This window comes from Labeo rohita, chromosome 17, assembly GCF_022985175.1.
Source record: "Labeo rohita strain BAU-BD-2019 chromosome 17, IGBB_LRoh.1.0, whole genome shotgun sequence".
NCBI classification, from domain to species: domain Eukaryota; kingdom Metazoa; phylum Chordata; class Actinopteri; order Cypriniformes; family Cyprinidae; genus Labeo; species Labeo rohita.
In genome coordinates, this window is record NC_066885.1 from 24,847,957 (window position 1) to 24,870,437 (window position 22,481).

The window sequence follows — 22,481 nt, forward strand, 5'->3', positions numbered from 1 at the left end:
TTATTATATATGAAAATTATTGTATTGAGAGGTTTCTTCTACTTTTCTAAGTGATTATATAGTGTCAGTTTTTGAGGAAGTGATGATTTTGTTCTCTTTGATTTGTTGGTTTGAAACGGTGCTTATTTGCAAATGTTGTATGCGATATTTCAATTTTGCCATAAGTTAAATTTGCAGCTGGATGGAAACCTGGCTAATGATTGGCACCACAAGAACATGAAGAATCTCAAACCCTTAAAGAAGAACTCCACTTCCAGAACAACAATTTACAAATACTTTACTCACCCCCTTGTCATCCACAATGTTCATGTCTTTCTTTCTTCAGTCGTACAGAAATTATGTTTTTTGAGGAAAACATTTCAGCATTTTTCTCCATATAATGGACTGTTATGGTGCCTCGATTTTGAACTTCCAACATGCAGTTTAAATGCAGCTTCAAACGATCCCAAATGTGGTTGTAAACAATCCCAGCCAAGAAAGAAGGGTCTTATCTAGCGAAACGATTAGTTATTTTAATAAAAATAATACAGTTTCTATACTTTTTAATGCCAAATGCTCGTCTCGTTTTACTCTGCTTGGACTGTTTTTGTTCCGGTTCATGACAGTTAGGGTATGTCGAAAAACTCCCATCTCATGTTCTCCCTCAACTTCAAAATCATCCTATATCACTGTTTTACCTTTTTTGTTAAGGGTGTTGGATCTTTTTTGCCTGTTCACTTTGCAAAGACTGGGTCGGTACTTCTGCAGCGATGTAGGATGATTTTAAAATGATTTTTGAAGTTGAGGAAGAAAATATGGTAGGAGTTTTTCAACATACTTAACTGTCTTTAGTTAAAATACACAGAGTTCAAGGAGAGCAAGACAAGACGAGCGTTTGAGAATAAAATGTATTTAAATTGTATTTTTTTTTACGTAAATAACCGATCGTTTCACTAGATAAGACCCTTCTTCCTCGGCTGGGATAGTTTACAACCGCATTTGGGATTGTGCCTTTTGGAAGTTCAAAATCGGGGCACCATATCAGTCCATTATATGGAGAAAAATGCTGCAATGTTTTCCTCAAAAAACATAATTTCTTTACAACTGAAGAAAGAAAGGCATGAACATCATGGAGGACAAGGGGGTGAGTACATTATTCACACATTCTGGAAGTGGAGTTCTCCTTTAATTAGTGCTTATACTCAAGCATACATCTTTGAAATGTATTGTTGCATAATACATACTGTTTCACATACTGATTTTAATTGGCAGTATTTAGCGTAAAATGGGAAGTAAGCCCTATGTTATATTAGTTTTCTAATGTCTTTTGATTTACTTTGGTTGAAAGCATCAGATGTAGTTGCACTTCAATTCCTTATGCGAATACCACATGTGTTTGTATTTAAAGTGGGAAAGTAGATGTTGAAGATTTAGTAAGTAAGTTGGTCCTCATGTTGGATTTGGCCTAGTTCTTCATGCTGTCTGTAAAACCGTCTAGTTTCTAATGAGCTGCCAGACAGGAGGATTAGCCTGCAATAGCAATAATACTTTCTTGCTATCTCTCGCTCTCTCAGATTTACCCACTCTCCATTCTGTCATCTTGTTGCATTTTTAAATACACCATGCTTTCTTCATTAGCCTTTATCTTCTTGCATAGTTCTCAAATTAATTATTGAGCCATTGGTTGTTTCAGACTTTTGGTGTCTGTACCTAATATGGTTAATCATTAAATTTTCAGGCAGTAGTTTGATGTTTCTTCAACAGTGGGCACATATTTTTATAAGTAAATTCTCCTGCGCACTTTTCACACTTTCACTAGTTTACAAAGAGGTTGAAGATCCCCATTTCTACTGTAAAAAAAGGCTATGTTTTAATAAGAGACCAATAGCAGATTCTGTGCTGGTGATTTCCACAGTCATTAATGCATAGTTCACATTCTCCGTTTCCATATTCTGAAGCAGTGAAGTCAGCTGGTTAAGGAAGTTCTAGAGTTCAACCAAGGAGGGAAGCTTCTTTGCATCTCGTCATAGCAACTGCAAGAGAACAGTTGTTAAATGTTTCACATACCTGGTTGTCTGATGCCTGAACAGCTGCCCTGCCCCCACCTGTTTAACCTGTGGCCTGTCATCCTACTCAACCATCAGTCCATCCTCAGCCTTCTGCTGAATCAGGATGATACATTGTGTCATGGCAGTGGTCTTAACCTTAAAGGGAATAGTTCACCAAAAAAATAAAATTCTGTCATTAATTACTCACCGTCCTGTCGTTGCAAAACCATAAGACCTTTGTTCATCTTCAGAACACAAATTAAAATATTTTTGATGAAATCTAAAAGCTTTCTGACCCAGCATATACAGCAATGCAATTGCCACATTCAAGGCCCAGAAGGGTAGTTAGGACATCATTAAAATAGTCCATGTGATATTAGGGCTGGGTGATAATTCGATAACGATAATTATCGCAATGTAATTTTCCTTGATAAAACGATATAAAGAGTTCGATAAATGTTCAATATAATTTTTATGTGCCAAAAGCGGAACAAAATACTCATTTGAATCGCGCCACACACCGTTTATCCGTTTGGACCAAAGTTTAAAAAACCCGAGCGTGTCGCGACCGCGCCGCTTCTGTAATGAGTGTAGCTGAGCGTAGCATAACGAACTTGAGCGCGCAACAGACGCGATATGTGAACGGCTCTGTCACGCCAGCATTAAACAGCACTGTGAGATCCAGTGTGAATTCAGCGATGAACACAAATGACTCTGTGATTCAAACTGGTTTGACGCTGTGTGCAACGAGACAGTCAGAAGCTTTTCAGTCTACACATCGCCATCATTTACCGTGGATTTACTGTAGTAACACTCACTGCACCATGGTATTGTGGCAGCAATGTGGGATATTCACACTGAATTTTATTACAGGAGTAATGGTTTATAATTATAGTACATATGTATTGTACATTGCTATAGCATGTGTGCATTTATACTGAATGTTTGTAGACTACCATTTTTCATACAAATAGGCTACCTATAAAACCGTGTAGTTATATTTTTACCATGGCATTGAGGTACCATTATGTGTGGTTTTAACTGTTTATCATGATTTAAAATGTATGCTTGCTATTATGGGAGACCAATGCTTAATTAAAAAAAAAAAAAAAAACTGGGTCAGAATAAATTTAACCCTATAAAACTGAGGTTGCTACAATTTTTACAGATTTTACTGATTGATAATGAACAAAAAATGACCTCTGCATTCTTAAGCTACTATCAGATGTGCATTTCTAAGAGACAAAAAAGTGATATTATTATTATTATTATTATTATTATTGTTGTTGTTGTTATTATTATTATTATTATTATTATTATTATTATTATTATTATTATTATTATTATTATTATTATTATTATTATTATTATTATTATCAGACAACCCAACATGCAGAAATTAATTTCTCTGTTTAGATATTTATTTTGTTAAAGAAAATTAATGTTCTGGTTTCTACACTGTAAAAAATAAAAAACACAATTTGTTGAGTCAGCGTAAAATCATTTGTTACCCTGGTGCCTTAAAATTTTAAATTCAGTGAACTAAAATAAGTTTATTCTACTTGAAATATTAAGTTGTACTAAGTAACAACTTAGATATTTTTGTTTGCTAAACTTAACAGATGGGTAAGTAACCCAGCTGCCTTAAAATTTTAAGTTGATTCAACTCAAATATCTAAGTTGTCACTTAGTATAATTTAACATTTCAAGTTGAATAAACTGTTTTTGAGTTGACTGAACTTAAAATTTTAAGGCGGCCAGGTTACAAATTATTTTAAGTTGACTCAACAAATTGTTTTTACAGTGTACACTTTGGAGCAAAAGTCTGACTTTAAACTTGAAAGAAATAGAGATTTGACATTTATCGTGATAATTATTGATATCGACTGATATGTAAAAAATTATTGTGATAATGTTTTTGCCCATTTCGTCCAGCCCTATGTGACATCAGTGTGACACCACATTCTATGAGAATACTTTTTGTGCGCAAAGAAAACAAAAATAATGACTTTATTCAACAATTATGTTTTTTGTGCACAAAAAGTATTCCTTACTACCTTTCTGAGCCTTGAACGTGTCAGTTACATTGCTGTTTATGCAGGGTCAGAAAGCTCTCAGATTTCATCAGAAATATCTTAACTTGTGTTGTGAAGATGAACAAATGTCTTACGGGTCTGGAATGACATGAGGGTGAGTAATTAATTTTGTGTGAACTATCCTTTTAACTTTTTTCTTAAGGTTTTAACCCTCTGATTTTAATTAAATCTGACTAAAGGCTATACTGCTGTCTTGGACCTCACTGCATCTGTTTGTGTCATTGAAATGCTGCTCTATTGAGGCCAGCAGCTCAACACTCTCCACTCCACACCAGTAAACTTTACGGCGTAGTTGCTGAATAGCTATTAAAACTCAGTGAATCATTGCTGAGTGGGTAAGGCTAACTTGAGGTCAGTGCTGAGCTTGGATGAGTGGACACTATTCCCATAGTAATGCGGATTGATGAAGTGTCAGCGAAAGCATGTCCTTGTTCATATTTGTCACCGTGTCGTCTATTCACTTCTGTACATTTGCTGACCCTTAGGTGAAGAGTCACACCTCCGCACAGTGACCCCACAGGCTGCTCTTATGGCCCCGGGACTGAGGGAATGCTCTCGTGGAGTGGTTGCCTCCTGGGAATCCCTGTACTTTTGGCTTGAGGAATGAGAAAGGGTAGAAAGAAAAGGGGAAAGAACAAAGAATTTTAAACAAAAGAAGTGCTTTGTCATACAGTGGGAATCCATTAGTACGCTTGTCCTCCTTTTTACTGGGTCACTGAACTCATGAAACCTTGAGCACAAGACATGTCATGGCCAGGAGCTCTGTTTGTGAGAGTTCTAACAAGCTTTTGCTGATCAGTATATTTGTGTAAAGCAATATAATCAATGCACAGATGAGAACGCCTTCCAACTAGTGTTGCACAATATACCGTTACTTTAAAAGTATCGAGATACCCTGCTTTTACATCGGTGTGATTCCGCATTTTACTAGTACCGGCACTTTAAGAATGCGTTTTAATAAGAGCCGTATTTCTGCGTGTCAGAACAGTCAAAAATATATTGATATATTACTTAATGTAAAGATAGATATAATAATAATAATAATAATAATAATAATATTATTAAAACAATATTTAAGGAATATATAATACCAGAATACCAGAAAAAATAATATAATACCAGAATACCAGAAAAAATATTTACCAGAAAACTGTAAAAACACAACACAGTATTTCTGTGAAAAAATACTGAAAAAAGAAATAGATAGCCTAAAATAAATGAATTCTTTAACAAATCTGATTATCCTTTGTAAATTCATTAGACATGCTTTTGATTATTAAAATGTAATGAAATGATTCAAATAGAATCCAGAAAATTAATGGAAAACAGATTCACAAACAAAACTGAATTTGAGAAAAATAATACAACGTATTTCATAGGGCCTTAAAAACTTAATTTTTGTTGAACTTTTAACAAATTACTGTTAAATTCTGCAAGTTTCAAGATTTCAATTAATTAGACATGCTTTTTGATAAATGCTTTTTAATGTAACCATTAAAATAGAGTCTAGAAAAATTAACATGAAATTTAAGAGGCATTAACATGATTTCATAGCGCCCTCTTTATTTCATTTGTGTCTTTGTTTTATTGTAATTGTCCTTTAGTTGGTTACTTGCATCTAGGTTCTTATTATTAATAACAATGTCATGATATAAATTGTTGTTGTGAAGTAAAATTACTAAATCGTGAAATAAGATTTGGCTTTATCCTTTAAGCTAACTTATCAGTATAGCAAAGATCTCTACATACCTGTAGGCTCGGTAGTTGTTCACCATAATCCTGTGTAGTGGCACTGGCATCATCTATTGTTCAATTACTTTTCCTGTTATTCTGTTATTTTTTTCAACAGCAAAACCAACAAAACAGGAATAATAAAAAACAACAAAAAAAGAAAAAATTAAATAAACATGAAATGAAAAAGGAAATGCAACAAAACACAAAATGAAAAATGCAATGAGAAAAAAAATACGATTACATGGAAAAACTAAACAAATCTAGGAACATAAACAAAATAGAATCATAAACATCATCAAGGATTAAATAAACGTTAAACAAAAAACAAATGAAACAAAACAAAATGATAAATGAAATGAAAGAAAACTAAAAAGATTCAATGAAAAACAAAACTAGAAATATAATAAACATAAACAAAATAGATACAAAAACAACAAAAAAGATTAAATCATTAAACATTAAATGAAAAAGATCCACAAAACAAATTGAAAAAGCGAATTGAGAAAGAAAACAAAAAAAAATTAAATGAAAAACAAAACAAAACTAGAAACATAACAAACATAAACAAATACAAACTAGAACAACAAAAAAGGTTACATAAACATTAAACAAAAAAGAGATGAAACAAACAAAATAAAAGCAACACAACTAGAAACAAACAAAAACAAAATAATGAAAAGATTAAACAGAATTAAAAAAGAAATGAAATGAAACACAAAATGAGAAACGAAACAAAAGAAAACTAAAAAGATTAAATGAAAAACAAAACTAGAAGCATAACAAACATAAACAAAATAGAAACACAAAAAAACAACTAAAAAGATTAAATAAACATGAAATGAAAAAGATAAATTAACAAAACAAATTGAAAAACAAAGTGAGAAAGAAAACTAAAAAGATTAAATGAAAAACAAAACAAAACTAGAAACAACAAACAAATAGAAACAAGAACAACAAAAAGGTTAAATAAACAAACATTAAACAAAAGAGAAATGAAACAAAACAAAATTAAAAACAACACAACTAGAAACAAACAAAAACAAAATAGAAACAATAAAAACAAAATAATGAAAAGATTAAACATGAAATGAAAAAAGGAATGAAACAAAACAAAATAAATAAAACGAAAGAAAACTAAAAAGATTAAATGAAAAAAAAACTAGAAACATAACATACATAAACAAGATAGTAATAAAACGAAGTGAGAAAGAAAACGAAAAAAAGAAAGAAAACGAAAAAAAGATTAAATGAAAAACAAAACTAGAAACAACAAACATAAACAAAATAGAAACAAACAAAAAGGTTAAATAAACATTAAACAAAAAAGAGAAATGAAAGAAAACAAAATTAAAAACAATACAACTAGAAACAAACAAAAACAAAATAGAAACAATAAATCAAAATAATGAAAAGATGAAATAAACCTGAAAGGAAAAAAAAACAAATGAAACAACACAATGAGATTAAATAAAAAAAAAATTATTAAATGGAAAAGCTAAACAAAACAAAATCAAAACAAACAAAAATAATAGATACAATAAAATCAATGGGAAAAAAAAAGATTAACTGAAAACAAAAACAAAACAAAACAAGAAAACAAAAAGCAAAAACAACATAAAAACATAACAAAGAAAAAAAAAATTACAAATTACCCAACAGTACCCCAACCAGGCATGATGCTGTAAATTACAGATCACTTTTTTATTTATTTTTTTGCTATGACAAGCAACAAGACATTTCGCTTTCAGTACATGTATAAACAGTACTTGCTGGAAACCTGTCCTCACTTCCCAACTTGGGAGTGGGGTGGCTTGTTTACTACGATGTGCCCTAACCTTTTCCCTGCGTTGTCAGGCCATCATGGTGGTCTTGTTGATAACCGCAGTGAGTTGTGGCATGAGCGTGCCTGAACCCGCACCAGTACAACATGCCCTCAGTATTTAGTGGTGGATTATGATCAAAATCTTTTAAGCGTGGTAGATAACAGCACTCAAAATCAGATATACAATAGATTATTTTTATAGTTTATCATATATTCAAAGTTTATATAACCATCTCTCTTTCTCTCTCTCTCTCTCTCACACACACACACACACACGCATCCTAGACTCAAAATAATAATCCATGCATCTCTGTGTTTATTTCTATAGATGCAGGAGTTGGAACAGAGAGTGATCGAGTCTGACCAGCGGGCAGAGAATGCTGAAAAACAGGTATAGCTGTTGTACCACTATCACTACCTTTGTTTATTTTCCATAATTTGGATAATTCTAAGGAAGTCGCATCTTATTTGCCAGAATATTCATTGATTTTTCCATTAACACACTATATAGTTCAGCTGCAGTGTGCACTATATAGTTCAGCTGCTCATTCAGCTGCAGTGTGCCTCGTGGTAAATCACACATTGACGTTGTTATCTACTGCAATAAAATTTTGTTATTTTCATAATATTTTGCAGTTGAAAGTTATAGGGTTGAATGTATAATATCAGCCTTAGCTAGCAAATATTATTATACCACACCACTTTAGGTCAATTTTTTTTTTTAAGTAAATAGTTCATTTTTTTTTTTTTTTTTTTTCAAATGTACAATGTATTTTAGGAAAATAAAACAAAATATATAATAATTTTTATTTCAAAGTTACATTTAAGTATTTTTTATTAAATTAGCTAATATTTAGATGGGGGAAAAAAAACTTAAATGAATATAAAAATGTTTTATTATGTATATTAAAAAAATCTTCTGGGTCTTCCAAGCTTTATAATGGTAATGAATGGCTGTTGAGATTTTGAAGCCAAAATCCATCCATCCATCGATCCATCCATCCAGCCAATATAAAAATGTTTTATTGAATCAAATTATATATATTTTTACCAAGTATGTCAGTAATAAGTATTGGGAGCAAAAATGGCAACTCTTTCTTGAGAATTAGTAGTTTTTGTTGTTGTTTTTTTCTTACCTCAGAAATTATAAAGGCCACATTTATCATTGTAGGTCCATATTATGGAAGAGAAACTGAAGTCTGCAAACATGCAGCCGAGTGAATCGGAAAACTCATTGTACAGGCGTTATCAAGAGTTGAACAGTCAAATTCAGGAGAAAGACATGATCATAAAGAGACTCGAAGAACAGCTGGAGAAACAGGTAAAGAAAAGTCCTCACACTGAGGATAAAATGGCCATGTATGTCCATTAAACTTTCACCTAAGAATTCATTGGAACATTGCTCAAAACTGACCTCTTTATCTGCAGAACTTGGTTCGAGCCCAAGAAGCCAAGATAATTGAAGAAAAGGCTGCCAAAATCAAAGACTGGGTCACGTTTAAGTTACGAGAGGTCGGTTGAAACTTGCAAGTGCTGTGGATCAAAAAATATTTGTTGAAACAGAGCGTGTCATCTACATTTCTCATCTTTTTTTGTAGATGGAAACAGAGAACCAGCAGCTGAAGAAGGCAAATCTAAAGCAGGCCGAGCAGATCCTCATACTGCAAGACAAGCTTCAGAGTAAACATAGTTCCTTTCCTGTCTTCTTTCGTTTTACCATTTGTTTTTTCTTACGTTTGTATCTCACTGTGTTTCTGTCAGCTCTTCTCGAGAGGCCCATGTCTCCAGTGGTGGACGCCCATCTGGTACCCTCCAGCCCACTCCACCCTCCCAGCTGCCCCGGGACACCGCCTGCCCAGGAGGAGGGCTGGAGATTAACAGGATCTCGCATAGCCAACTCTACAGGTACACCATCATCGTCTACCTCAAAAAGGTTTAAAGGGGTCATATGATGCAATTTCATGTTTTCCTTTGTCTTTGGAGTGTTACAAGTGGTTTGTGCCTAATATAAGATCAGTAAGGTCACAAAGATTAAACTCTCAAACCCAAAGAGATATTCTTTATAAAAGGTAAGACTCAGCCACGCCTTGGTAAAATGGCTCATTCAAACATGCCCTCACAGATCTACATCACTGTGTGGGAAGATTTGCATAACACCACTCAAATGCTAGATTCTCGTGAAGCTAGCATGTTCTCAGCATGGCTTATGCTACGCCTACGTCCTACGTCATCCGCTGAAACGCCACTGTTTAGTGAAGTTGAGTACAACAGTTAGCGGAAGCCAGAGATTACGGTGGATATTTGAATATGGATATTTATCTTACACAAATGCATTGGTTCACTTTAAAGGAGGTCTTTATTAACCCCGAGCCATGTGGAGTATTTTTTTTATTATGGATGGATGCACTTTATTGGACTTCTATTGGACTGCTGAATCTCAATAGCCATTCACTGCAATTATAACACTTGAAAGAGCCAGGACATTTTTTATATAACTTAACTAACTCTTTAACTGAATATGTGTTATCTGTTGCAAATTGCAGATAGTAAAAGGAAAATCACGGAGGGCTGCGATTCCGCTTTTCATAGTGCTTCTTTACTTCCCGCATTACAAGACAAAGGAGACTCTCATAAGTCTAGTCAAGATGGCATCGACATCTCAATAAAAGAGAGTCCAGAGGGGGCGGAGCTTTCTTTTGGAGTGACACGTGAGCGAGCAGTGGGAGGAGCCTCAGACAGAGATCACTCTTCTGACGAACTCAACAGCAAATTTCGTTCTCAGCGTCTTCGCTCTTCTTCCTCATCCTCTTCCTCGTCCTCCTCAGCATATGAGACTCATGGTCCACGTGGCTTCGATACGCCTACCCCCACTCCTAAAAGCCCCCCTCCTGTGTCCCTCTCACCCTCATTGGCACGCCTCCCTTTGTCGTGTTCCTTTCCTCTGGCTTTACCCTCGGGCACCAGCATGACCCTACCCAAAGTTCGCACCCCTCTAACCCCCCGCGACAGCATCCAGCTTGTGAAGAAACACCACAGTCAGCCGCAGCCCGGCATAGAGCGCCTCCATCAGGTCAACGTCAGTATTGATATCGGAAACTGCATCTCTCCATCCTGCCACAATGTGGTCCCCGGTACTTTTTCTATACATGGGCTAGAGGAGACGGACATTGACGAAGGACCTCCAGAAAGCATGGAGGGTGTGGTGGAGGCGTCAGAGATGGAAGCCCAGCCCACAGATGGAGGCTTGTTTGAGGGCTTGGTCAAGGAGTTTGAGATGATGGACCCCGAAGCTCTTAAACCACCTACACCACCTCTGCACCGATTTCCCTCTTGGGTAAGAATACTATGGCTTGTACCTCACATTTGGCAGCTTGTTAAAGGGATAGTTCAAAGGGACATTGTTCCAAACTGTTTTCATGTTTCTGTGTGTTTTTCAGGAAAGTCGGATCTATGCAGTAGCTAAATTAGGAATGAGAGTCTCAGAGGCCTGTCTTGGAGCTAAGACTATTGGGAGAGGTCAGTCAGTCAACCAATCAGTAACAATCACGGATCACTCACTATATGTCTGTCACCGCCAACTTGCTGGCATTTCTTGCAACTTGATGTTATAATGCCATATGAACAGATGCTCTTGGATCTGTCAATTAGAAGTCAGGACTTGTTTGATGCCACTTCCTCTTACCTAAGGGGAACACACCTGTGCAGGTGCGATCTCCATTTGTTCAAGCTTCTAAGAGGCTTTTAGAGGACGACTGGGTCTGTGAGTAGAGGGTGAGAATGGAAACCCTGCTTTTCAATCAGTCATGATGAAAGGATAAAACTGCTGTGTAATTATCTCAGCGAGTGTTTCACCTCTCTCCACCTCAACTCTGCAACAAAAAGTCACAAAAACTGTGCTCTTTGCTGGAGCTGCAACAAGTCTGATCATACATTTAGTTTGATACAAAGTCACTGCAGTTTTTGGAAGTGACAATTGCATTTAACCCTTCCACTCGCTAAATTGAGTGGTCAGATTGGCTGAAAAGTTGATTTTAGTTTGCAGATCCTGTGTAAAAGTCTAAACTGGGTCACTTCAATCACAGATGTTGTTTTGGAGTAAAGTAATATTAGTGACCGGAATGAAAATAAAGAATTTTGATTTAACTTCAGCATGTACATGGCCATAATGAGGATTTTTTGGTCCTTAACTTGTTTAAGGGAATTTTTAAGGGTTAAAAAATTAGATTCAATTTTAGATTAAATTTTTCTAGTTTTGCTCAGCACAAAAAAAAGCTTTTGTGACTGTAATTTTTATTAAACGATTCTTCAGTAATTATAAACAACAAGAAAAATCACTGAAAATTCATTGGACTAGAATGAAATTACTACTTTTATTTATCAAGGATGCATTAAAGTAATCAAAGGTGACAGTAAATGCATTTTATAATGTAACATACTATTTCTACTTAAAGGAGAAGTCCAGTTCCAAAACAAAGATTCACATATAATGTACTCACCCCCTTGTCGTCATCAGCCTTTTTCTCCATATAATGGACTGGTATGGTGCCCCGATTTTAAAATGATCCCAAATGTGCTTGTAAACGATCCCAGCCGAGGAAGAAGGGTCTTATCTTGCGAAAAATACTATACTAAAAATACTATTTAAATACTTTTTAACCTCAAACGCTCGTCTTGTCTTGCTCTCCTTCAACTCTGTGTATTCTGCCTCAAGACCATTAGGGTATGTTGAAAAACTCCAATGGTGTTTTCTCCCTCAACTTCAAAAATCATTTTAAAATCATCCTACATCACTGCAGAAGTTCCGACCCAGTCTTTGCAAAGTGAACATGCAAAAAATATCAAACACCCTTAACACCATATCAGTCCATCATATGGAGAAAAATGCTGAAATGTTTTCCTCAAAAAACATAATTTCTTTACGACTGAAGAAAGAAAGACATGAACATCTTGGATGACAAGGGGGTGCGTACATTATATATGTGAATCTTTGTTTTGGAAGTGGACTTCTCCTTTAAAATAAACGCTGTTAATAATAAAAAGAAATTTCTTAAGCAGTAAATCAGAATGATTTCTGAAAGATTATGTGACATTGAAGACTGTGGTAATGGCTGCTAAAAATTCAACAAGAATAAACTGAAATATAATATAATAGAAAACAGTTATTTTAAATTGTAATAATATTTAAATAACAATAATACCGTATTTTTTTCGCTGTACTTTTGATTAAGTAAATGTGGATTGCTTTCATCAATGTTAGAGTTTACCTGCTATAAAAAGGAAAAGAAAATGTAACTGAATTAAAAATAAGCTAATTAAATGTACAAACACCATATTTGTCCATTTCACTGGTGTCTGTAAATGGAATGGCCTTATGAAATTATATTGAAGTGCCCACCCAGGCCCTATGAATTTTTACAGCTTTGCAGGCTTTATGCAAGTGCCCATGTGTTGTTCGTTTGTTTCTCCAGTATCCACCCAACCTCAGCACTCAACAACCGGCCCCTTCACCCACCTTATTTATAAGAACATGAGTGTGCCTGTGTACTCCACACTTAAAGGGGTGAGATTACATTATAAGTATGAGACATAGCTAATTTTTATCTTAAAAGTGTAAAGCTAAATTTTCATTTTACGTAACAAGATCTGAGAGAAATCCCAAAAATCTTTCTCATCCTTCCCACAATGTGTTTCTGCCCTTTCAGAAAGCAACTCAGATCAGCAGTGTCCCTCTCCCTGATGATGACTCTGGTTCAGAAGACGACAGCAGCTCGTTGGCCAGTCTGCACACATCTACATTGGTGCCAGATAAGAAGGGTAGCATCCCTGGCAGCCCCCGTGCTGTCAAAAGAGGTGAGGAAATCTATAAAATAACCCACTCTTGTCACTTTTTTCACTTTTTTAACCATTTTATATAATTAAAGGGGTCATGACATAACCTAAAAACCTTCTCCTCATTATAAACAAAGCATTTATTTAATCAAGCTCCAAAAATGGCTCGTTTGAATCCGAGATGCCAGGCGCAGTCATTAGCATAAACACCGTCTCCAGAGCAACAGGTCAACGATTAGTCATCTTCTCTCCATAGGCCCCGCCCACTGGCATTCAGGCGCTTAACGGCCTACACTTGATTACGCTGAATACAAGTGTCAAGTCACGTCAAAAGCAAACAGAACGTATTAAAATAAAAAAAATAAATAAAAAATCCATATCATGACCCCTTTAACTAGTTTATTCGTTTTTTTATGATAATAAGATTGTGTACATTTAGTTTTAAAATGAAATAAAACTCTCAAAGATCCAGGTTCATCTCTTGGATATGTTTGTGTCTTTTGTCCTGCAGGTGTGTCTATGTCCTCCATCAGTTCAGAGAGTGACTATGCCATTCCTCCGGATGCGTACTCATTGGACAGTGACTGCTCAGAGCCTGAGCACAAGGTGCAACGTACCTCATCCTACTCATGCGAGAGTGTCGGACCGGTACGTCTCTGAGCTCCTCGTTTGAGCCGCCTCTACATTTGTCTTCTCACCTGCATTACCGTTAAAAAATTTAGGGTCTGTAGGATGTTTTTGAAACAAATTTTTATGCTCACCAAGGCTGCATCTGACTGATTAAAAATGCAGGGAATAACAGTAAAATATTATTGCAATTTAAAATTATTGTTTTTGGTTTTAATACAATTTAAAATGTAATTTATTCCTTTAATGGCAAAGCTGAATTTTCATCAGCCATTACTCCAGTCTTCATTGTTCCATGATCTTTTAGAAATCATTCTGACATGCTTGTCATCACAGTTGGAAACAATTTTGCTGCTTAATATTTTTGGAAACCAGAAAACGTGGTTTTTCTATTTTCAGGATTTTTTTGATGAATAGAAAGTTCAAAAGAAAAGCAATTAACTGAAATAAAAATGTTTTTACTAGAAAAAGGAATTGAATACATTTAATACATTACACAGCTGTCTTTACTGTCACTTTTGATGTTGCAGTCTAATGTTATAAAATGACTAAAGTGGTAATTTCATTATTAATTTCTTTTAAAGGGGACATCAGATGCCATTTTTCAAAATGTAAAATTTGTATGACGCTTTAGGGTCTTCATTAAAAGTCTACAAAATACTTTGGTTAAAATTTCTCAGTGTTCACTGAAAGCAACCTTTTTGATTTGTCAAAAATAGCTCTGTTCACAGCAACCCATTTTGGTGCATGGCTCTTTAAATGATAATGAGCTACTGCTCACCCCGTCCCTTTATTCTGTTTTTTTGTGTATTCGATGGCGCATCAAAAACAAAACTAATCCACTGTGTCCTCTCATGTCGGGAGAAAAAGAAGACTCTTATGTTCACTTTTCCATCCAACTACAAAACACCTGCATTGTTTATGAGACATTGTTGTCCCTACAGCTGCTTGAGCATGGAGAAAATGGCGGGACAGTCTGTCAGTGGTTGTGGGTGGGGCCTGAGCAATATGATGTCATACTACTCAGAAAATCAAAACACCTTTTTTACCTTGCCAAAATCAGCCCTGCAAAAATCATCCTGTTTAGGTCGATGTTGCTTTAAATGTTAATGAGCTCTGCTCGCCCCGCCCCTCTCTACTCTCTGTGGAGTGATGGGCCTGTTTACTTTAGCCACATTTAGTCGCATTTACCCACTAAACTTGCACGTTATTAGGACATGCAATGACAGAGATTCATTAAAAAAAAAATCTTATACTCACTTCTGCTGTAAGTGAAGCTGGATCATGAATGTTTGGTGTGAACATAGACGCATTTATGTAGATCGGGAGGCACATTCCCTTCACAAACAAAGATAATCCACTGCATCTTCAGCGGCTCAGATGTTGGAAGTAAATGATGACTACTATGTTCATTATTACATCCAACAACAGAACACCTCAATCACTTAGGAGCCATTCTTGTCTACGTCTCTGTTCCAGCATCAAAACAATGGTGATCGGACTGTTACTGCTCATTTAAGACGGGTCTAAGGTAAGACAGCCATGTCAATCAGCTATCGTGGGAGCGGCCTCTGTCGGTGTGTCGTCACACAGACAAGATGCTGAGAATGGCTTGATTTGAAAAATTATTTTAACAGAATAAATAAAAAGTTTTTTGGGGATTAAAAAAAGAAGTGAGTGGGTTTTTAACATTGTACGGTGGTTGCATCCATACTCTGCTAAGACACATTTATATGCAAACACCATATAAAAGTGAATTTTTGCATCTGATGCCCCCTTTAAAGAAAATCTTACTGACCCAAGACTTTTGAATGGTAGTGTATATATGCATATTTCTTTAGTGTAGAGGTTCTTCAAATGACATTTGTAACTGTTACACAGTCTTTTCTTACATTTTAGTATTGGTCAAAGGAAGTCTGTAATACCTGGAGAAAGCTATCAGTTAGCATTCCCATTTACTTCAGTCCTATTCCTGTTTGAAGGATAGAGTTAGAAGACAGATTGTCCATGTTTAAAGGCTTTGTATGTGTCTTTCAATATAGGAGACTTTAGAAAAGACGGGTTACTTGCTGAAAATGGGCAGTCAGGTGAAAGCTTGGAAGAGGCGCTGGTTCATTCTGAGGAATGGGGAGATCTTGTACTATAAGTCGCCGGTGAGTAGACTTTTCCACAACTCTTTGGTGGTATTTGTGAGACGGTGTGAGGGAAGGAAGTTTAGAGTTACAGCGCTGATGATATCTGGCTTTGTTCTGTTCTCAGAGTGACGTGATCCGGAAACCTCAGGGCCAAATGGAGCTGAACTCTTCGTGTCATATAGCCCGCGGAGAGGGAGCGCAGACATTCCAGGTGAGAGACACACGCTGATACACCTAAACAGGCTTTAACAAATCTGTCAGCCTGAGGCTTTCAGAAACAGCCTGATATGGGTATCACATGAGTTTCACTTGCATTTTGAGGGGATGTTCAGCTCTTAAGTGCTGTCATTTTCAGGTTTTCAAAGGCGTAATAATAATAATAATAATAATGGGAAATTATGTATAATTTCCTCAGTCTTGAATCAGTGTAATCACAATTTGGGAGGAATTGAATATCACAATCAAAAAATGGCTTGGAGAACTTATTGTAGGTCATCTGGACCTGTTTTACTGTTACCACATGACTTGGAAGATGTTCTGCAATTACATTCCATCATGACCGAGATGATTTATAATCTATAATCTCCAAATTTTCAGTTCACTCATGGACAGACAGAGACAGACATACTTATTTGTTTTTTGTATTTTGTTTAATATCATAAATAGTGCTGCACAATTAATCGTTTAAAGATCACATACTCGATTCAAACACCCACACGATTTTATTTCTAAATGAAAACAATTTGTCTGTAGCTATGTTTCCGTTACCCTTCAGATTGCGCAAATTGAAATTCCAAATTGAAAATACGGCTAATGGAAACGCATCAACTTTGCAAAAACTCACATATATCGCAAAAAAGTTTTTACACTTGCATGAGGTGGTTTTTCAGGCAATTCGAAAAAGGAACATTTCACAAAACTGCAATGGAAACGTTTTTTGCATTTACAGGTCAAATGGTCTATGTAAAAAGTCATATGATCATCCCTCAATGTACTATAACCTCCAAGTAACACTTCATACGTGACCACTCTCAAATATAAGGGGCTTTCCCTGCCATTAGACTATTTACACTGCACATGTTTGCGGCGTTACAGCTCCGACGTGGCCACCGGAGCTGATCGCGGCCACTCTAATCAGTTTTTATGTTTATACTAGCTACACTGTGTGTTGGCTATAGTGCGCTGGTTATATTACGTTGAAGAGCGATCATATGACTTTTTACATAGACCATGTGACCTGTAAATGCAAAAAAAGTTTCTATTGCAGTTTTGCAAAATATTCCTTTTTCAAATTGCCTGAAAAACCACCTCTTGTGAGTGTAAAAGCTTTTTGTAATATATGTGAGCTTTTGTGAAATTGACAAGTTTCCATTAGGCGTATTTTCAATTGGCAATTTCAATTTGTACAATTTGAAGGGTAATGGAAACACAGCTACTCATTCATATTATCACAAAAGTACTGGGATAAAAGTTTATAGTTAGGATATGGTAGCGATTACAATGGACCAAATCATCTTTCGAAAGTGATTTTTGCTTCAGACTGGTGCTTTAAATCACATTTGTTGATTACAATAGCTGCATTTCCATTACCCTTCACACTGTGCAAATTGAAATTGCAAATTAAAAATACACCCAATGGAAACACGTCAATTTTGCAAAATACTTCCATATATTGCAAAACAGTTTTTATGCTTACGTGAGGTGGCTTTTTCAGGCAATTCGAAAAAGAAATATTTCACAGAACTGCAATGGAAACAGATTTTTTCGCATTTACAGCTTACTTGGTCACATAATCATTCTTTAATGTACTATAACCTCCGAGAAAAATCTCATACGTGGCCACTCACAAGTATTATGGCTCTGACTCTATTCAATGCTTGTGTTAAAGATACACGTCTACATCTCCTTTGATTAAAAATAATGGCTAATGCGGTGGCTGTGATATACATAAACCTACCAACATCATTCATCATGACTTATTGTGAGAGGAAAAAATTAAGTTTTAGTTGCATAACATCAGTTAATGGAAACTGCGTCAATTAAATAGTTTTTTTTATTGACATTTATAAAATATTGCAAAAGTTTTACGCAAATCTGTCATGGAAACACACCTAATGTTGAATACATTGTTTCGCCCCTAGGTGGCGACAACTAACTGTTAAGAAATTTATTTATCATTGAATCATTCATTCAAGAGATTCGTTCAAAAATGCTGATTCATTCAGTCATGGAACAAGTGAGGTACAGTATTTATGAGTCATTGAAATATTCATTCAAACTTTTTTTGAATAGAATGAGGCAATAAATATTTTGTCAGCCTTTAGTAAATTACATGTTATTTGCTTATTATTGAAACAAACAAACAAACAAACAAAAATTGTGAATCTCAGTTTATCCAGAATTGTGCAGCTTTAATCGTAATTATAAAATGAATTTATTCTGAAACATCTGTTTTACTGTTACTAATTGACTTGGAATAAATTCTACTAGACACTGAATTGTGGTGAAATGAATTTTTGTCTATTAAGATTTAAGAGTCATCTATTTATTAGTTTATTTAGACAAAAAGTAAAAAAAAAAAAAGAAGAAGACGACAAATATTAGTGTGCGAACATTTTGTTTTTATTTAGACCATTTTTTTAAAATCTCAATATTACATAAAATGCCATAAAATGAAAATATTTATCTGCTTATCAATATCAGACAGAATTTTTATGTCAGTGCCACTGTAATCATAGTATGATTAACCAGTTTTGTTGACTAAATCTCTGTCCATGTTTTTCCTCATGTGCTTGTTGTTTCTAGTTAATTACAGAGAAGAAGACGTTTTACTTGGCTGCAGACTCCCCAAATATCCTGGAGGACTGGATCAGAGTTCTCCAGAATGTTCTCAAGGTTCAGGCCAGTGGACCAATTTCCATGGATAAAGAAGCTAAGCCCACAGTGCGAGGCTGGCTAACTAAGGTATGACCTCACAGGAGTGTTATTAAAGTATAAGTTCACTTCCAGAACGACAATTTACAGATAATGTACTCACCCCCTTGTAATCCAAGATGGTCATGTCTTTCTTTCTTCAGTCGGAAAAAAAAAATGTTTTTTTGAGGAAAAAATGTTTTCCATATAATGGACTGATATGGTGCCCTGAGTTTGAACTTCCAAAATGTAGTTTAAATGCGGCTTCAAATGATCCCAAATGGGTTGTAAACGATCCCAGCCAAGGAAGAAGGGACTTATCTAGCGAAAAGATAAGTTATTTTCATTAAAAAAAAATACAATTTAAATACTTTTAAATCTCAAATGCTCATCTTGTCTTGCTCTCCCTGAACTCTGTGTATTCTGGTTTAAGACATTTAGGGTATGTCAAAAAACTCCAATCATATTTTCTTCCTCAACTTCAAAAATCATTTCAAAAGTATCCTACATCACTGCAGAAGTACCGACCCAGTCTTTGCAAAGTGCACATGCAAAGAAGATCAAACACCCTTAACAAAAAAGGTAAAACAGCGATATAGGGCAATTTTGAAGTTGAGGGAGAACATGAGATGGGAGTTTTTTTAACATACCCTAACTGTCATGAACCGGAAAAAAAGAGGTTGGGAAGAGCAAGACAAGACAAGCGTTTGACATTTAAAAAGTATTTACATTTTTATTTTTTAATGAAAATAAATGATAGATTATCTGTAAATTATTGTTCTGGAAGTGGACTTCTTTAAGATGTTAGAACAAATCAGTATTGCTGAACCCAATGAAAATTCGATTTGGTTTTTACTTTTACTTTTGAATATGCATCAGCTTATGACGTTAGCCACGAACTAAAACTAAAAAGTTAAAATCTACACTATTTGAACAGTGTATCTACATCTAGTCCAGCATATCAATGCATCTATTTTCATATCATAACGGTAAGAGTTTTGATACAAATATAAAACAATGAAGTGATGACGATTAAAGCGAGGAGCGTGGGATGAGATTCCCGGATGGCTGGTACATGCTGCGACAGAGCTGAGGTCATCAGGCCTGGAATGTATCTGATAGGGAGTCCTTGATCACAGGCTGTGTGTGTGTGAGGTGTTGGGTGGGAGGTGACTTGACCACATCTAAAGGGTTTTGATTGACAGGTCAGGATATATAAGTAATGTTTTTTCCTGTATGTGTCTTGATCTTCAAGATGTCTTGTCAAATGGGTGTTTGAAGTGATATAATTTTCTCATTTTAAGTCATTTAACTATCTCTCATCATTTTTCTGATGATGTCTTTAATTTTACTACAGGTGAAACATGGTCATTCAAAGCTTGTGTGGTGTGCTTTGATTGGGAAAGTCTTCTACTACTACCGGAACCAGGATGACAAGGTGGATATTTTTTAGCTTCCTTAAATTCCTTGTTCATCCTTACATTTTACTAGCTCTGCATAGCTTCCATTTAAACTGAAGTTTATAATTTTTCACGTGATTTCACCTAATTTGTAAAGAAAAGTATGCATACGATGCTGTTTTAAACTGAGATCAAATATGTGTTTGTGGCAGTTCCCACTGGGTCAGCTACGTGTTCGGGAAGCACGGGTGGAAGAAGTGGACAGGTCATGTGACTCTGATGAGGATTATGAAGCAGGTGGGCGGGGCTTCCTCTCCTCTCACTTTACGTTAGTGGTCCATCCTAAAGAGCAAAGCCCCACCTACCTGCTCGTCGGTACTAAACAAGAAAAGGTATCACTTGCACCACAAACACAATCTGAATTTTGCCTAGCATTTACCTAAGTACTTGTTTATTATAATGCAATATGTAAAATACTTAATTCATATACAAGATGTCATCCATGTCATCCAAGATGTTTATGTTTTTCTGTCTTCAGTTGAAAAGGAATTAAAACATTCCAGAATTTTTCTTTATACAGTGGACTTTAATTGGAGCCAACAGGAACGATCGGTTATTTTCATTTAAAAAAATACAATTTAAATACTTTTTAATCTCAAATACTCGTCTTGTCTTGCTCTCCCTGAACTCTGTGTATTCTGGCTTAAGACAGTTAGTGTCGAAAAACTCTGATCTCATTTTCTCCTCCAATTTGAAAATCATCCGACATCATTGTTTTACCTTTTTTTATAAAGGGTGTTTGACTTTCTTTTCACGTTTGCTTTGTATACACTGGGTCGGTACTTCTGCCTACGTCACCTGTGACCTTTCCAGCATGACTACGTAACGTGTAAAGTCGAGCCACTGCAAGATGAGCATTTGTGGTTAAAAAGTATGTCAGTTTTAACTTTTTTTTTTTTAGAAAATTACCAATCATTTCGTTAGACAAGAACCTTGTTCCTTGGCTGGGGTTGTGTAGAGCCCTTTAAAGCTGCATTGAAACTGCAATTTGGACCTTCAACCTGTTGGCCACCACTGAAGTCCACAATATGGAGAAAAATTCTGGAATTTTTTCCTAAAAAAACCTTCATTTCTTTTTGAGGCATGAACATCTTGAATGACATAGGGGTAAGTAAATCATCAGGAAATTTTTATTCTGGAAGTGAACTAATCCTTTAAGTTACAAACACGTTATGCATCATTTTAACAACATTTAAACAGATCAACTTGTCAATAAAATATCATCAGATTTTATGTTTTTGAAGGAGGTCTCTCATTTATGTGATCAAAGATACAGTAAAAACATTGAAACATACGGTTTAAATTAACTTTTTTATTCTATTTTATTTTTATTTAAAATGTATTTTATTAATTTGATGGCAAAGCTGATTTTCAGCACCATTCTAATTCTATGCTGATTTGGTATTCAAGAAACATTTTTTTTTTATCACAGTTAAAACAGTTGTGAAATGGGCTACATTTTTTTAAGGTTATTTCAAGTTCAAATGAAAAATACTTATTTGAAAATTTTTTTTTTTTCGGTCTAGTCTGCACGGAAGTCTTTGCATCAAAGGAAACATCTAAATGAATTGATTTACTAAAATGAAATAAAATTCAAAATTGTCATGCTACACTGCTAATGATGTAGCATTTTAAAAGCTACATCAGTTTGTTTATTTATTTATTTATTTATTTATTTATTTGGTAATATTTGGAGTTTTTATTTTATATATTCGGTTTTTGTTGTCATTTTGGTTTTATTAATTTAATGGGTTTTTGGCATTTGTTTTAAATATTTCTATTTAGCTTTTATGGGTTTTTTTTTATTTCGTTTAGTTTTTTTTTTTAGTTTTTATGCC

The 22,481-nt window shown here is 35.0% G+C and overlaps 1 protein-coding gene across 1 annotated transcript in view; it reads left to right on the top strand.

The window, feature by feature from the left end:
* The window catches only part of plekhh1 (pleckstrin homology domain containing, family H (with MyTH4 domain) member 1), a 55,922-nt gene that overhangs the window by 17,979 nt on the left and 15,462 nt on the right, over positions 1 to 22,481 (top strand). The window contains exons 3-17 of the mRNA XM_051134019.1: positions 8,008 to 8,070; positions 8,851 to 9,000; positions 9,108 to 9,191; positions 9,278 to 9,359; positions 9,441 to 9,584; positions 10,223 to 11,013; positions 11,117 to 11,195; positions 13,148 to 13,239; positions 13,382 to 13,529; positions 14,020 to 14,156; positions 16,178 to 16,288; positions 16,395 to 16,481; positions 19,076 to 19,234; positions 20,541 to 20,621; positions 20,796 to 20,975. Coding sequence (XP_050989976.1) covers positions 8,008 to 8,070; positions 8,851 to 9,000; positions 9,108 to 9,191; positions 9,278 to 9,359; positions 9,441 to 9,584; positions 10,223 to 11,013; positions 11,117 to 11,195; positions 13,148 to 13,239; positions 13,382 to 13,529; positions 14,020 to 14,156; positions 16,178 to 16,288; positions 16,395 to 16,481; positions 19,076 to 19,234; positions 20,541 to 20,621; positions 20,796 to 20,975 — 2,388 coding nt within the window. The remainder of the gene's footprint in view (positions 1 to 8,007; positions 8,071 to 8,850; positions 9,001 to 9,107; positions 9,192 to 9,277; positions 9,360 to 9,440; positions 9,585 to 10,222; positions 11,014 to 11,116; positions 11,196 to 13,147; positions 13,240 to 13,381; positions 13,530 to 14,019; positions 14,157 to 16,177; positions 16,289 to 16,394; positions 16,482 to 19,075; positions 19,235 to 20,540; positions 20,622 to 20,795; positions 20,976 to 22,481) is intronic.